The 14,260-nt window shown below is 36.0% G+C and overlaps 2 protein-coding genes across 3 annotated transcripts in view; one reads left to right on the top strand and one right to left on the bottom strand.

Annotated features, from left to right (window-relative positions):
• The window catches only part of Cwc27 (CWC27 spliceosome associated cyclophilin), a 209,961-nt gene extending 201,932 nt beyond the window's left edge, over window positions 1-8,029 (bottom strand). Inside the window, exons 1-2 of one of the 2 annotated variants that reach the window (XM_015482309.2) lie at window positions 7,757-8,029; window positions 1,148-1,244 (exon numbers count right to left, since the gene is read on the bottom strand). In XM_015482309.2, coding sequence (XP_015337795.2) covers window positions 1,148-1,244; window positions 7,757-7,798 — 139 coding nt within the window. In that variant the 5' untranslated portion in view covers window positions 7,799-8,029. The remainder of the gene's footprint in view (window positions 1-1,147; window positions 1,245-7,756) is intronic. The other variant, XM_048806103.1, reaches the window with a different exon arrangement.
• Window positions 8,030-8,250: 221 nt separating this feature from the next.
• The window catches only part of Srek1ip1 (SREK1 interacting protein 1), a gene marked incomplete at its 3' end in the record, with an annotated part of 29,779 nt that continues 23,769 nt past the window's right edge, over window positions 8,251-14,260 (top strand). The window contains exon 1 of the mRNA XM_015482172.2: window positions 8,251-8,433. Within this exon, the coding sequence (XP_015337658.2) occupies window positions 8,412-8,433 (22 nt within the window). The remainder of the gene's footprint in view (window positions 8,434-14,260) is intronic.

Genomic DNA, 14,260 nt, shown 5'->3' on the forward strand with positions numbered 1-14,260 from the left:
ATACTAGATACTTTGGATTCTCTTTTTACATCTTGTTTCTGGCCCAAAATGCTATTTTCTGATACTTTAAAACATATTTTCTCTAAAAATCATATATAACTTAGGAGGACTATGATTTGCCACCACTAAAGATATTCAAAACCATATGCAATGTATTCTAAAACCCAACAAGACATTCTAAAAATGTTAGAAATGTTTGATAAGAAAATATTGTGAAGTAAAAAACACTCAAGTGAATGTAAATTTCTGTAACATTTTTAAAAGAAAAGTCATCACCTTATGATTCAAATCTTAAAAAAAAATAGACATTGATAATAACATTAGTGAATGCCAAGACTACGGAAAAACTGGAATTTTGAACAGATATTAAAAGCTAGGTACTAAAAAATGAAAAGAGAAAACACTCTTAAACAACAACAACAACAAAGGAAAACCAGTATGAGGATATTCATGAAAGTGTAAGGAAAGTGAAAGTGAGAAGGAAATATTCAGGAAATAAAGGTAATAGCTGAAACCAAATGGTTAATGCAATGAGAAATAAAATTAGAAAGCTAGAAAGCCAAACTGCCTGAGAATTCAAATATTAGAAGATTAAATAGAAGAAAAAGAAATTAAAGATGAAAGTCAGGAAGACCAGATAATAGGCAACTGCAGTTAGGAAGGTGAAAGTCAAGGCAATCTGGGGAAAAAAAATTTGATAAATTTAGTCTTACATTAGTTTAGTTGTAGCTGACATTGGAAAGTTCCAGAAGAAAAGTCCACTAAGTAATTCCATACTGGTGCTAAGAAGGGAAGAAATGGCTGGAGTTCTAGTTGTAACAGCCATTTGCATGAAAGTAATAACAGAAGAGTGAAGACAATAGAACTAGAGACAATCTTAGGAAATATCTGTATTTAGAATATTAAAGAAAGAAAAAAATGATCAAAGTATTATTTGCTAAAATAAATTTTTGTTAAAACCATATAGGTTTATTTTGGAGAAAGCGTTATCTCCCCTCTCTATTTTCTGACACATAGCTCAAGACCATATCACTCATATCAACACGCACTACTCATTACCACTATCCAACACCAATCTTCAATGTTGTGAAAAATACACTACAGTTTATTTTTAAATTAACTATGATTTCTCAAGAATTATAATTACCTTCCAAACAAAGCTGAATGAAATTTCTGCACGCTTTAGGTGCTTCTTTTGACCACAACTCTATGTCAATATCTCCAGCTGTAGTTTTCAATAAAACCTGCGGAAAGAATATTATATCATTATATTAACATTTTGATAATGAGTTGAATCACTATTCAACTTGAAGCATTCACCAATGATTTTCTGACTTCAGAACATTAGAAACTGCTTGACTTTTGTTTTTATACTAAACAAAATTTCAAATATGCACTGTAAATTATTATACATTTAGATCTCTCAATATATCATTTTCAGAAATAGTTTAGGATTTAAGAAAAAATGATATATACCATTTTTTAATCACAGAAAAGAACTTAATTATTTAAAGATGATAATCAAACTTTTTATAATTGTTTCTCATCATCACTTCCAATAAAATTGGTGTATTAAGAAATTTAAATGCAGATTCATTAAATTATGACATTATAATTTTATAATTACTCATTTATAATTACACTGTCACTCTACTTTTTCATTTGCTACTCAGAATTTATGGAATAATATTCTTAATCTAATTCTGATTCAGACTAAAATGATATGTTTTAAAAGTAAATAGAAGCCTTTGATAGCTTCCTTTCCACTTGCTCATGGCAGTGATTACTTCTTGGGAAACAACCAGAACCCCTACTGAGTATGCAGGAGGCAACAGTTTATACCTGACTTACTAATAACCACAAATAACAAAAAGAAGAAGAAGAGGAGGAGGAGGAAGAGGAGGAGGAATGTTAAACCCTAAGTTTGAACACTATGGCATCCATCTTTTCCATTTTTTGCCCCAAGTACACCAAACTTGATCAATGTCAAGATTGTGGCCACCACAATAATTTAGAAAGTTCTTACAAATAAAGTATATGCAGTGTGCACTATTTTAAAAATAACTGATTCTCAGAGAAAGTCACTATCATTGATAGAAGCCATACTTCTTTTTTTCCCCTACAACTCCTACATTAGTTTTCACAAAAACATTTTTTTTGGAAATGGAGGAAGCATACAAATCATTCAATTAAGTCCATGCCCCTGCCTTGTAGGGATGCCTAAGAGTTGCAAACTGCCCAAGTTAAGAAAGCTGAGTTAGCAAAGCAAGAAGAGCATTTCAGGACTGGGGCTGTAGCTCAGTGGCACAGCACTTGCCTTGCATGTGTGAGGCACTCAGTTTGATCCTCAGCATCACATGAAAATAAGTAAATACACATTTTGTATCCATTTACAATTTAAAAAATATTTTTTAAAAAAGAAAAGCATTTCAATCACCTCTTTCTATTCAGTACATTTTTTTGCTACAACTACCCTTCAATTTCTATTTCAAAAGTTCAGATAATGCTGTCATGAATTTTTATAACATTGATGGATTCATTAAATCTTTCTGGGCTTCTACAAGCTACATAGTTCTGCTACAACTACTCTTCAGTGACCACGAGAATGGGAGAAATGAAAATATCTGCACTGAGGTAGATTTTTAAATAGTTTCCTTAACTGCTAAGGAAATATAAAAGAATTAGAAATGCAAACATGCACAATTTTCTTAATCCATTTAGTACCAAACAGGGAACATTTGTTAAAATGTCTCCCATGTCAGCTTCTATGCCAGACATTTTGGATACTTTATTCCATTAAATTCTAACCTACAAGGTAGGTATTATTAATCCCGTGTTACTGATGAACAAACCAGAAACTCAGAATATCTTTATCCAAGATTTCACAGTGAATGATTTAAGCCAAAGGTTCAGACTATAAAGAATATAGAATTTAAGCCAAAAGTTTTCAGACTGTAAAGAATATAAAGAATAAAGTTTTCCCTATATCATCATACTGCCTCCAAAAAGTTCTCCATATTTTCTATACTATTCTATACTATTCTGGAAAAAAAAAAAAAAAAAGTCCTTCAAGTTCTAGAACCCTGCCATATATCTCAAAAGAAATCCCTGAGATTGCCCTGGTCACAACTGATTTGAGTAGAGAAAAATGCTTAAGTCAAAAGCAATTATATATTGGCTGAATATATGGAAAGTAAGACCTTCTAGCATAGCTTGGCATGAAACAGTGCACAAGAGATATTCTATAATGGATAGAGACAAACCAACCCAACTTGATTCTCACTTCCCTGGGAAATAAACATTAGGCTATAAATAGGAAGACTGAAAAACTCCTTCTACTGAGAACGGATCTGGAACAAAACTATGCAGTGTCTTCTGATTTTTCCATGAAGCTTGATGTACATCCAAATCTTTAAAGTATTGTACACCTAAAAAGACAATATCCTATCCTATTTCATTATCCCCTTATATAGCTAAAATGAGGCACTATTGGTAAAGAAAATGTTAACACGTTTTCTTTACTTTGTAAAGCAATGCTCTCCAAATTTTTTGAAAGTGTGCAAACTAATTAGCAAAAAATTTAAGAAGTCCTGGCACAGTGGTACTACAATCCCAGTTACTGCAATCCTGAGGCAGGAGGATCACAAACTCAGGCCAGGCTGGGCAATTAGCAAAAACCAGCCTCAAAAATAAGTAAATAAATAAAAAGTGCTGGGAATGTAACCCAGAGGTATAATACCCTTGGGTTCAATCCCTAGTTCTGTGAAGGAAAGAAGGAGAAGAAGAGAGAAAGGAAGGGAAGGAGGGAGGGAGGGAATGGGGGAAGAGAAAGAAAAGTGAGGGTGGAGAATAAGTAAAGGCTTAGAGCTCATTTCTAAAACTTAAATATATGTAGTACTATATTGCTGTAACATATATATCAAATAAAATAAGATTTTATAAGATTAAATAAACAGTATTTTAAAATAATTCTTATTTATTATTAATGGTATAATGAATCTGTTTATTAAGATATAATCCACATATCAAACATTTCACCCTTTTACAGTAAAAAATTCAGTGGTTTTTAGTATAGTCACAGTGTTGAGTAATCATTTTATCACCCTAAAAAGAAACCTTGTATCCATTATCAATCAGTACCCATTTCCCTATGGCAACAATAATCTACTTTCTATCTGCATGTACCTGCCAAATGGACACTGCATATAAATGGAATCACTGAATATGTGTCCTTTTGTTCTGGCTTCTTTCATTTGGTATAATGTTGCTTTCAAATTATTCAAAAGGTCTATTTTCTTTTTTCCCACACTTAGTTTTCAAATGTCTTGAAAACTCAATCAAGAATATGAAAAGTGCAAGAAATAAAATCAAGAATTAATAAAAGGGATGGACTCAAACTAAAAAGATTGTTTTTCAGCAAAACAATGAGTTGAAGAGAGAGCTTACATTTTGGGAGCAAATTTTTGCCACATGCACATCAGATAGAGCACTAATCCCCAGGATATATGAAGAACTCAAAAAACTTAACACCAAACAACAACAACAAAAAAAAAAAAAAAAAAAAAAAAAANAGTGAAATAAGCCATTTCCAAAAAGCAAAGGCTGAATGTTCTCTCTGATATGGATGCTAACCCACAACAAGGGAGGGTGGGAGGGGAAGAATAGAAGTTCATTGGATTAGAAAAGGAGCATGAAGGGAAGAGAGGAGGACGGGGATAGGAAGGACAGTAGAAAAATAGGACATAACTTTCCCATCCTTGATTTGAATACATGACCAGGGTAACTCCACATCGTATACAATCACAAGAATAGGATCCTAATTAGAATAAGTTATACGCCAGGGAAGTATAATATGCCACAATGCATTCTGCAGTCATGTATATCTAAAAAGAACAAATAAAATTTAAAATGATAGCCATTATTATTCTAATTATTATTCATAGATAAATATACATATTTTTTGCTCTAGGCAATTTATTCCTAGCAGTAAGAATGCACATATGGTTGGGCTACCCTGACTACCTGATTTCTTAATTGTTTCATTTGACAAAGCTACTGAATTAATAAAGAAGGCATGACTCCTTCCTCCTTTGGCCATGACTACTTTGTCAGACCTCAGTGGTTCTTTTTCTTAAAGGACCCAAATAAGATGTTGGCAATTTAGATTATGTGATCATAATATGGAGAAATTTCAACCTCAATAGATTACCTTATACTTATGAAAATCTCTATCAAGTGCTACATTTCTGGGCCTTACCTTTAGGAGCTAAGTTTAGAGCACAACACAGCAAAATAAGACACTTATGGACAACATCCAGGGGTCAATAACTGCCATCGTGTATCAATTATTTTCTAAGTTGATACCATGATCTTTGAAGGGAGGAATTTTGTCCCATTCATTCTAAATATCTCTGTACACTTTCAATGCCTAATGTACCATTAGACAGTAAAGGCATTAAACATTCATTGACACACTTGTAATTATTACATCTGCTTTACATTCTTTCTTGGCCCATGCTCTCTGCAGTACAGAACTTTAAATTTTCAATCTCCTCAATTCTTGTGCTAGAAAAAGTCCCAAATGGATTTTGGAAAAAACTTGGATGAGGCATGCCTTATGTTCTCTTTCAGCCCATTTCTCTTCAGAAGACAGGCTGTATTAATCACAACGTGTAATTATACCTTTATTTACATAATTATTTGTTCAACATATATTTCACTCAACTGAGTGCATAACAGGTACGAAGCAGTTCCCCCCCTCCCCAGAGCATCTCTAAAACCTAATATAAAGCCTGACATGTTTTGGATGCTCAATAAACATTTATAATGTATCCTTGTCAAAGCTTTTCATCTGTATGACCATGTTAAACTATCCTCTAGAATAAAGCAACTAAATCTGCCTTCAGTGAGCAACAGTATAACTTCAAACTCCTCAATGCTTAGTATATTTCAGAAGTTAAGAGAAATGTAATATTAATTCACCCATCCACTCATTCATTCTTTCAGTAAATATTTGAACTCCTTCTACTATGTGTCAAGCACTATTCTAGATTCTTGTCTCTGCACCTACAGTGTTTGCATTCTACACGGTAAAGGTAGACAGGATATAATAAACAAATAATAAATACTGTAGGAAAAAAAACATAAAGAAGTTAAGACAGCCAGGGATAATGGGATGCAGGGCCTGATTAAGGTTTGCAATTTCACAGAAAATAGATAAGTAAGGCCTTCTTGCTAAGGTTGACATGGGAGCAGTAAAACAGCACACGGGAAAGAGGAATAGCAACTGTGAAGGCCCTGCCTGGTGAGACAGGCAATCTAGTCTCTACCAGTGTTTACCATTTGGTGTTAACACAGCCCCCCAAGAAACATTTAGAAATAGAAGGAGGTAGGTGTTTTTGAGTTTTCACACTGATGTGAAGTGGGGTGGGGTGTGAATGGAGATTAGGATGGGGATGCTCACCTATAATGCCCAGGAAAAGTTCAAACAGCAAAGAAGTGTTTGCCCCAGATACCCACTAATTGTTTTTGGTGGGGACGCTGGGAATTATAGCATTTTTGTTTTTGACTTTCAAATTGCCCTGATTACATTACCAAATTTTAATGAATAAAAGATTGTATAAGTGATTTGTGATAAAATTACCAACAGAATTGCATTTTATATAAATGTAGTTTTATCTCAATTCAACTTTACACATTTGTGTGTGTGTGTGTGTGTGTGTGTGTGTGTTTTACTGGGGATTGAACCCAGGGTCTTGTGCATGATAAATAAACCTTCTATTACGGACAGTCCCCAATCCCTCAACAACATACTTCCAATCCCACTATATTTGCCATTTTGCTGGTTTATCACATTTAATATGTGATATGGACTAGGTCTCTGTTCAAGAACTCAGGTGACACATTCCACAATTGTCTCCTTTGCATCAAAAGGTACATGAACACCCTGGATGGGAAGTGACATGCCTTGGACATCAAATCTATCAGAAAATCCTCTCCCTTGGGGCTGGGGATGTGGCTCAAGCGGTAGCGCGATAGCCTGGCATGTGTAGGGCGCTGGGTTCGATACTCAGCCCCACATAAAAATCGAAAACTAAAAACTAAGTATTAAAAAAAGAAAAAGAAAATCCTCTCCCATTCTAATGTGGTAACATTCTCCATTTTCTCTGATAACTGCTTTGTTCTAAGACCAGCTCAATAGATGTCTGCTGCATGGTTCTTTCCCCCAACATTCCCAGTTGCTTACTCCTAAATCACTGCCATAGCGACAAAAATCTTCTTTCCAAAAGCTCATTTATCAGACATGCCAAAGGTTCTTGTTCACCTGCCTGCCTCTCAAAGTAAACCATAGCTATCCTATGTTAACAGCTAGGATAGTGCCTGGTCCCTAGCAAGTGCTCAATAAATAAGTACAGAGAGAATGGAGAATGGTCGCTCTCCAAGTTAAACTAAGAATATATCAAACTCAAAATTGCACAAAATTGCACTTTAAAAACCCCGAGACGCTAGAAGACGGCTGCGAGAGTTGGGACAAAGCAGGAAACCGGTCCAGAAAGCAGACAGAGACATCTCCACTTCAGGACTTTTTCAAGTCTATGCTGAGAAGTGCCAACTTTGGTGTTTTAGATGCAACACTGTCCCTAGGCAGGGAAAGGAACTAGGTTTCTGTGGTCTTTTTTCAACCCTAAGATCCCTGAACCCCTCTATCGGGCAGATCTCATTTGAGGAGCCCAGGAACCATAGGTGAGGTTCTCACCTTCCCGTTCGTGGGAGGCTCCTGGATGTAGATGTTGCTCATCCTGCTCAGTGCTCAGGAATCCGCTCCTTAGTGAGGACGCCAGAGGCCAGCCAGGCACTAAATCCAGACGCCTATCAGAACACAATTCCTTAAGTTATGTTGTCAGGAAAAGTTCCACTCGGTCACTGTCACCCAAGACAGCGACACCAAATACTATCCTGCCTCAAAACTAGCCCCTCACGGACGCCGCCATGTTGCTCTTGGACCCGAGCACCGCTAACCATAAGAAGGGGGACTCCCGTGTTCTCCAGAAAACAAAAAATGATTACAAAGCTGTTATATACTAATATAATATTCGACTTTATTATTTATAACGAAATAAAAAGAAATAATATGTAAATCCTAGCGGTGTTCACTTCACTAGGGAGCAGGTAACACATAGTTCCCGAAGCTGGCAGTAATGGTTCAGACCATGTATGTTCTGCAATATTAGTCGCCCGGAAACAGCATCCGTGGCTACTTGGTTCCGCCAGCCCCAGAGGCTTATCAGGCTTTTCCCCACCGTCGGAAAGGTGCCGAGGCACGGGTACAAGAGGTCGCTTTGTGTGTTGTCTTCACAGCCGGCGGGAAGCAAACGCGTTCTCGAAAGCTAAGGGCTTCAACGACCCCTCTTATGAGCATCATGGCAGTCCCAGGTGAAGACCAACAGAGGGGCCCCGGTGTCCGGGAGAGGAAGGGAACCGGTGGGGTGAAGTAGGATAGGGTACGGTGGGGTAGGGAGCAGAGCCCATGGGGATTTAGGCGGAGGCCTAACCTGATTTGGTTGTCCTACACGAAGAAGTTTACAAGTCTAAAGGGGAAAAAAAAACACACAACAAAAACGTATTGTCGTCGCCCCTAGCCAAGCCCCGACTGCACAGGATTATAGGGAAAGTGTATTGTGGAAGGGAGAGAAGTGAGGAATGGTAGGCCAAAGGGGACCGGCGGCCGAGGAGAAATGACTTTCACTTTGGTATGCCTTAAAAATAAAATTTGAAGTGGGAATACTTGGTGGACCCAGGTAGCCAGAGACATTTGGACTAGAAGACACGGAGACGAAATGCAAGTGTACTTCTAGCTCTTCCTGTTGTGTGTAGTCGCTGTGTGGCAGTAGACCAGTTGCTTTTCCCTTTGTGGCCTCAGTTTAAGAAGGAGCTTTGTTAAAGGATAACTAGTAGTGTACCTTCTAGCTCTTAATTTCTGTGTCCAGAGAGTACGTCCTTCCTAAAAGTGACAAACCCTGCAGACTAAGTATCCCAGAGATGTCCTGCTCGTGACTCCCAGCATTTAGAAGTTCTAGTAGGGGAACTTAAATCTGCAGAACCCTGGTTGCAGAATATTTGGTAAATAGACCCCTTCCCCCTACTTGGAGATTAACAACGCACTTTAGTATAACAAAGATTCTGAAAAGTATTGCTTTAGAGCCCCAACTTTACTTTATCCCTACCCCCTTCCCAGGATTTTTAGAGCAGGTTTTTTTTGTTCTGTGGAAGCTTTTTCTGAAGATTATTTGAAGAAAGCGGTTATAGGAACACTACTTTTCTACCTTCCGCAGTTTGGGGAGGAGCATCTCTGGATCTATGACAGGAAATGTACACTCTTTATTAACTGCCTACTATATGCTGGGCACTATCCTAGGTATGCTTTTGGAATACAGTTGTGAACAAGATAGACACTGTTGCTTTTCACACAGAAATTACAATTTAGCAGTGAAGAGAAATTTACACAAAGTGGGACTAGTACTATGTCAAGGAAAATACAAGGCCTTGGGGAGCACTTAGGGGACTCTTAACAGGGTACAACAGAGGCCAGAAGGACTTTCCAGTGAATGTAGCATTTGGGATTAGACCTAAAGAATTATGGGAAGGGTAGAGTTCTGGGAAGGGAGATTGCAGTCAGAGGCACTAGATATGTAAAGGAAGAGGTGATAGGTGAAGAGGACATGAAAGATTTGCTACAGATGTCACTCAGCAAACAAATGAAGAGAAGTGAGAAATTAACTAAAAAGAGATGACAAAAATAGCTAATATTTACTAAGGATTTACTATGTTATCATATGTGTCAGATACTATGGAAAATATTGTATTTTATCTCCTTTAACTTTCACAGCCACACTATGGGATAAGCATTGATGTTCTCGTTTTACACATAAGAAAACAGGAACAGAGAAATCAAGTAACTTGCCTCTATTATGAGAAAGTTCATAACTGACCAATCAATCTGGCTCCTAGACCATGTGCATTAATTCATTTTGCCACACTATATTATTGATTTACAAGGTAGTTTCTGGCTCTTGAAGGACCTTGCAAATAGTGACAAGGAGTTTGGATGCCATCTTAGAAATCATAGGAAGTCATTCAAGAGTTTTTAAGCAAACTCATATTTTGAAAAATCATTCTGTCTATAGGGTAGATTGGAGGGGAGTTAGCCTGGAGGTACAGTCACTAGTTAGGAGTAATTCTGATTAAGTCATGATAATGCCTGCTAAGATATGGTCTCATTAAAAAAGGACAGAAACAAATAGGTTGGAGACATTTTTGGTGGCTGAATTACTAGCAGTTGGTGATTGATTTGACATGGGTGTCATCATACAAAATACATGTGTGAAGATGTGAATTTGGTGTCAATATACCTCATATACAATCAGAGACATGATAAGTTGTGGTATAATGGTGTATTAAGAATTGCAATGCAATAATAATAATAATAATAATAAAAGAAAAAGAGGAAATGCAGTTTATCTGGGTTTCACTGTTAGGTAGTTGGGTGGGGCTTGTTACTGATAAGACAAGGAGCAGAGTGTAGGTGGATGATGATGACTTCTGTTCCAAGCTTGTGTTGAGGTTAGTCTGACATAAGAATAGATATATCTAGTAGACATTATGAGATATAGTATTTAGATTAGGAAAAAAAAAATAAAAACCAAAGAAAATGATCTGTCAGCCACATGCACTTAGGAAAGATTAAAGCTGAAAGAATGTATAACTGATCTGGTGGAATGTGTACAGTGTGAAAGGAAGATCTGTGACTGAAGCCTGGGGAATGTCACAATCTAAGTGACCAGTTTGAAAAAAAGGAGAGAGAGAGAGAGAGAGACAAACCTGCACAGTAGATTTCTGGGTATCCTGATAGACCAAATTAGCTCTGGTGAGTTTAGTTTCTCATGGTTGCATCCAAATTGGACTGTTGTCATTGTTCATTACATTACTTGAGCAAGCTTTTAAAAAATACCTGTGTGGTATGGGTACTCTGAGGGACACAATGTCATAGTCTGTGCCCTTGCAAAACTTTAGTCATTGTGCTACTTAAGGAAGAAGACAAAGTGATTTTCCAAAGCCCCATTTAACTCCAGTAAACTTAGACCAGTGTTATAGATATGTTAATCTTCTTTCAATTCAAAATAATGTTTCAAGGTATAATAATAAATTGTGCCATTAAGCTAGATGGCAGGACATAGATAAACTATTTAAACTCAGCAGAAAGTGAGATAATAGGCATGGCAGGTGCTATAAAAGTACAATGCAAGTGCCATTAGAAAATATAGATACAGAGAAAGTTAAGATAATTTCTTGGATGATTGATCCAGACAATATATAAAAGAAAAATAGAGCTCTATTGAAACCTTTTAAGGTAATCATCAAGGAGGACAAGTATTATGTTTTGCTCTATTATTTTAGGTATAATAGATTCAGCTCAGCATCTCTTGGAGTGGTTCTGCTAGTGATTATTATAAGGTATGACTATAAAGTAATGAGGCTACTTTCCACAAACCACACAGGAAAACCAGCTTTGTCTTTTTATGGTCACATGCTTCTGCTGTTTTTCCTTAGCATTGTGTGTTAGCTTAAACCATTATGTAAGTTACACAATGAAATATTGTAGACTCTTAGAAAAATCTTGGATGCTTAGTTGTTTTTAGAGAAATGACATTTGAACATAGGTTTCATTGAAGTTTACTTTCTTTGGAAAATTGCTTTTCCCATTCACAGTTGTTGAAATTAACTCAGTTGTTGAAATCATGTCAGTGATTCACCATTCTCCATGAATAATTGACATGGCATAAGTAGCAATATATGTTACTGATGTAGTCAGCACAAAAACTCAATTTTGGGGAAGATAGGTCTATTTTTGTTGTTGATGTTGTTGTTGTTGTTTTTCCTTTCCTTTAGTGAAGTCTGTAGCCAAGGTAGGGAATTATTAATGGCTAAGTCAACAATTCATTCAGCCTGGCATATCAAAATGAATAAGATTTTTAAACATATTACTATAGCACCTTAGTAAAAGAATGTCTAAGTTACAATATATCCAATTTCTTTTCACTCCTAAACTATATAGGTAATTACTTTTCTTTCTTGTTCATGCTGCAAATTGCTATTGAAATAATTTTCCTAAATCATATACCTAATCCTGTCATTTCTGGGAGGCAGTAAATTAATTTTAAACTTCTACCTGTGAATTTTGTGATTCTCTTCAAACCACTTAACCTTCTTGAAACTCAGTTTCCTTGTCTGCATAATGACAAGTTGATGCCTTAGATTTAAGCTTCTAAAGCATTGTAATATCAAAATTCTCTCTCTCTCTCTGCAAGAATGAAGTACGTACTCCTGAGCATAAAATGCTCATCATCTCTAGCAAACAGAGAAATGCAAACCAAATCGCTTTTTTTACCCTTTCCTTCCACCACTCTTCTCATGCATTCTGCAGTGTTGCAAAAATCTGACTTGGCCAGATTCTCTGGCCTCTTAGATGTTTTCCTGCCTACCTGCCTTTGTCCATTTCCACTTTTATTATCCATGCCTACTTTTACTACTTATACCTTTTATTATCCATTCCATGTTTTTCAGCTGAGGTTCTTGCCTGCTGCTTCTTCATGCTTATTAGCAGAAAAAATAATGTCTTTTTTGACACCTGGCACATTCTGTCATGTATAACAATAAGGGTTTATTATCCTAAATAACTTGGTGTTATGGTTTAGATCTAGAATGAACCCCCTAAGGTTCATGTTTTTGAAGACTTTTGGGCTTTGGGGAAGTGATTGGATCATGAGAGTTCCCAAACTCATCAGTGATTTGATGGCATTGGGAGTTGATGAAAACTATAGACAGTTGGAAGAGTAGGCCCTTGGGATGTGCAAGTACTTGGTAACTATATCTTGTCCCCAGCCCTCTCTCTCACTATTATAAGTATAGCAATACCTTATAATAATCACTATCAGAACCACCTCAAGAAAGGCCAAGCTCAATCTATTATGCCTCTCTTTCTCTTTCTCGTTCCCTCTCTCTCTCCCTCTTTCTCCCCTCTCTCTCCCTTGCTCTCTAGCTCTCAGTCCCCTTCCCAACTGTCGTAAAGTGAGCAGCTTTCCTCTACCCTCCCCTTTTGCTATGATGTTCTGCTTCATGTCAGCCCAAAGCAATGGACTTAACAAAACATGACCTACTCCTCTGAAACCATGAGAAAAATGAACCTTTTTCCCTTTAAGTTGTTTTTTTTTTTTTTCAGGCATTTTGTTCTTGTTATGAAAAATAACTAACACACCTGATATCATAGCTTCCTTGAATGAGGGACTTTACCTTTATTTATCTTTGTGGCTTTTCTAACATCCAATTCAGAATTATAGCAATGATAAGTAAATAATAAATACTTAGATGATTGATCACTAGAATTGCTGCTAAGCAAAATCTAGTACTAAAGCAAACAGACTTGTCTAGATGGCAATCTTGATTTTGTTTCACTGTTTCATTTGATAATGAATTTCTGTCTCTTGAGACAGGTAATACCTAAAACAATTTTCTTCGTAGATTATTTTGTGAGGCAAGTGGATGAAAGAGTTTTATGCATTCACTTAAATGTTAGCGCTTTCATATCAGTTATCAACTCTTTGTTTTACTTTTATCACTCTTTTGGGAGTCAAATAAATTGTGAAGACATTTTTAATTGAACATTAGGACATCTGCTCCTTCAATATATTTTCAAAAAGGAACTCATTTAATCTATTTCTTAAATTCATTTCTTAGAATTTCTAAGTTCTGCTAATTATCCTCCCTTCAATATTTGGGATCCCAAACAAGGAGTGTATCTAAATTATTCATATAAATCAATATAAAGGTTTAAATATTTGGGGTTTTATTTGTATTCCACTTCAGCAGGACATACAGATGTTATATACATATTAGCACCTACATCGTATAAAATTTGACCACAATTTGGAGATTAGAAGCTCAGTAAATTGATGCTCTGTTTAAGGATCCTAAAATTATATTAACTAAAACCACAATGGAATAATAACCAATTTAAAACTTGTTACAAAAAGGAAAACAACATAGCCTAGTCTAATTAAATCTAATCAAATTAAAAATGAAATAATACATCCTATGACAGCAGTGATTACAATTTCTAATTGTTTAATCCAAAGAAAATTTAGTTACTTAAGCTGTTTACTTTTAAGTTTAAGTGATTATAGAGAATAATTTAAAGAAAAATTTG

This window comes from Marmota marmota, unplaced genomic scaffold (genome assembly GCF_001458135.2).
Source record: "Marmota marmota marmota unplaced genomic scaffold, marMar, whole genome shotgun sequence".
NCBI classification, from domain to species: Eukaryota; Metazoa; Chordata; class Mammalia; order Rodentia; family Sciuridae; genus Marmota; species Marmota marmota.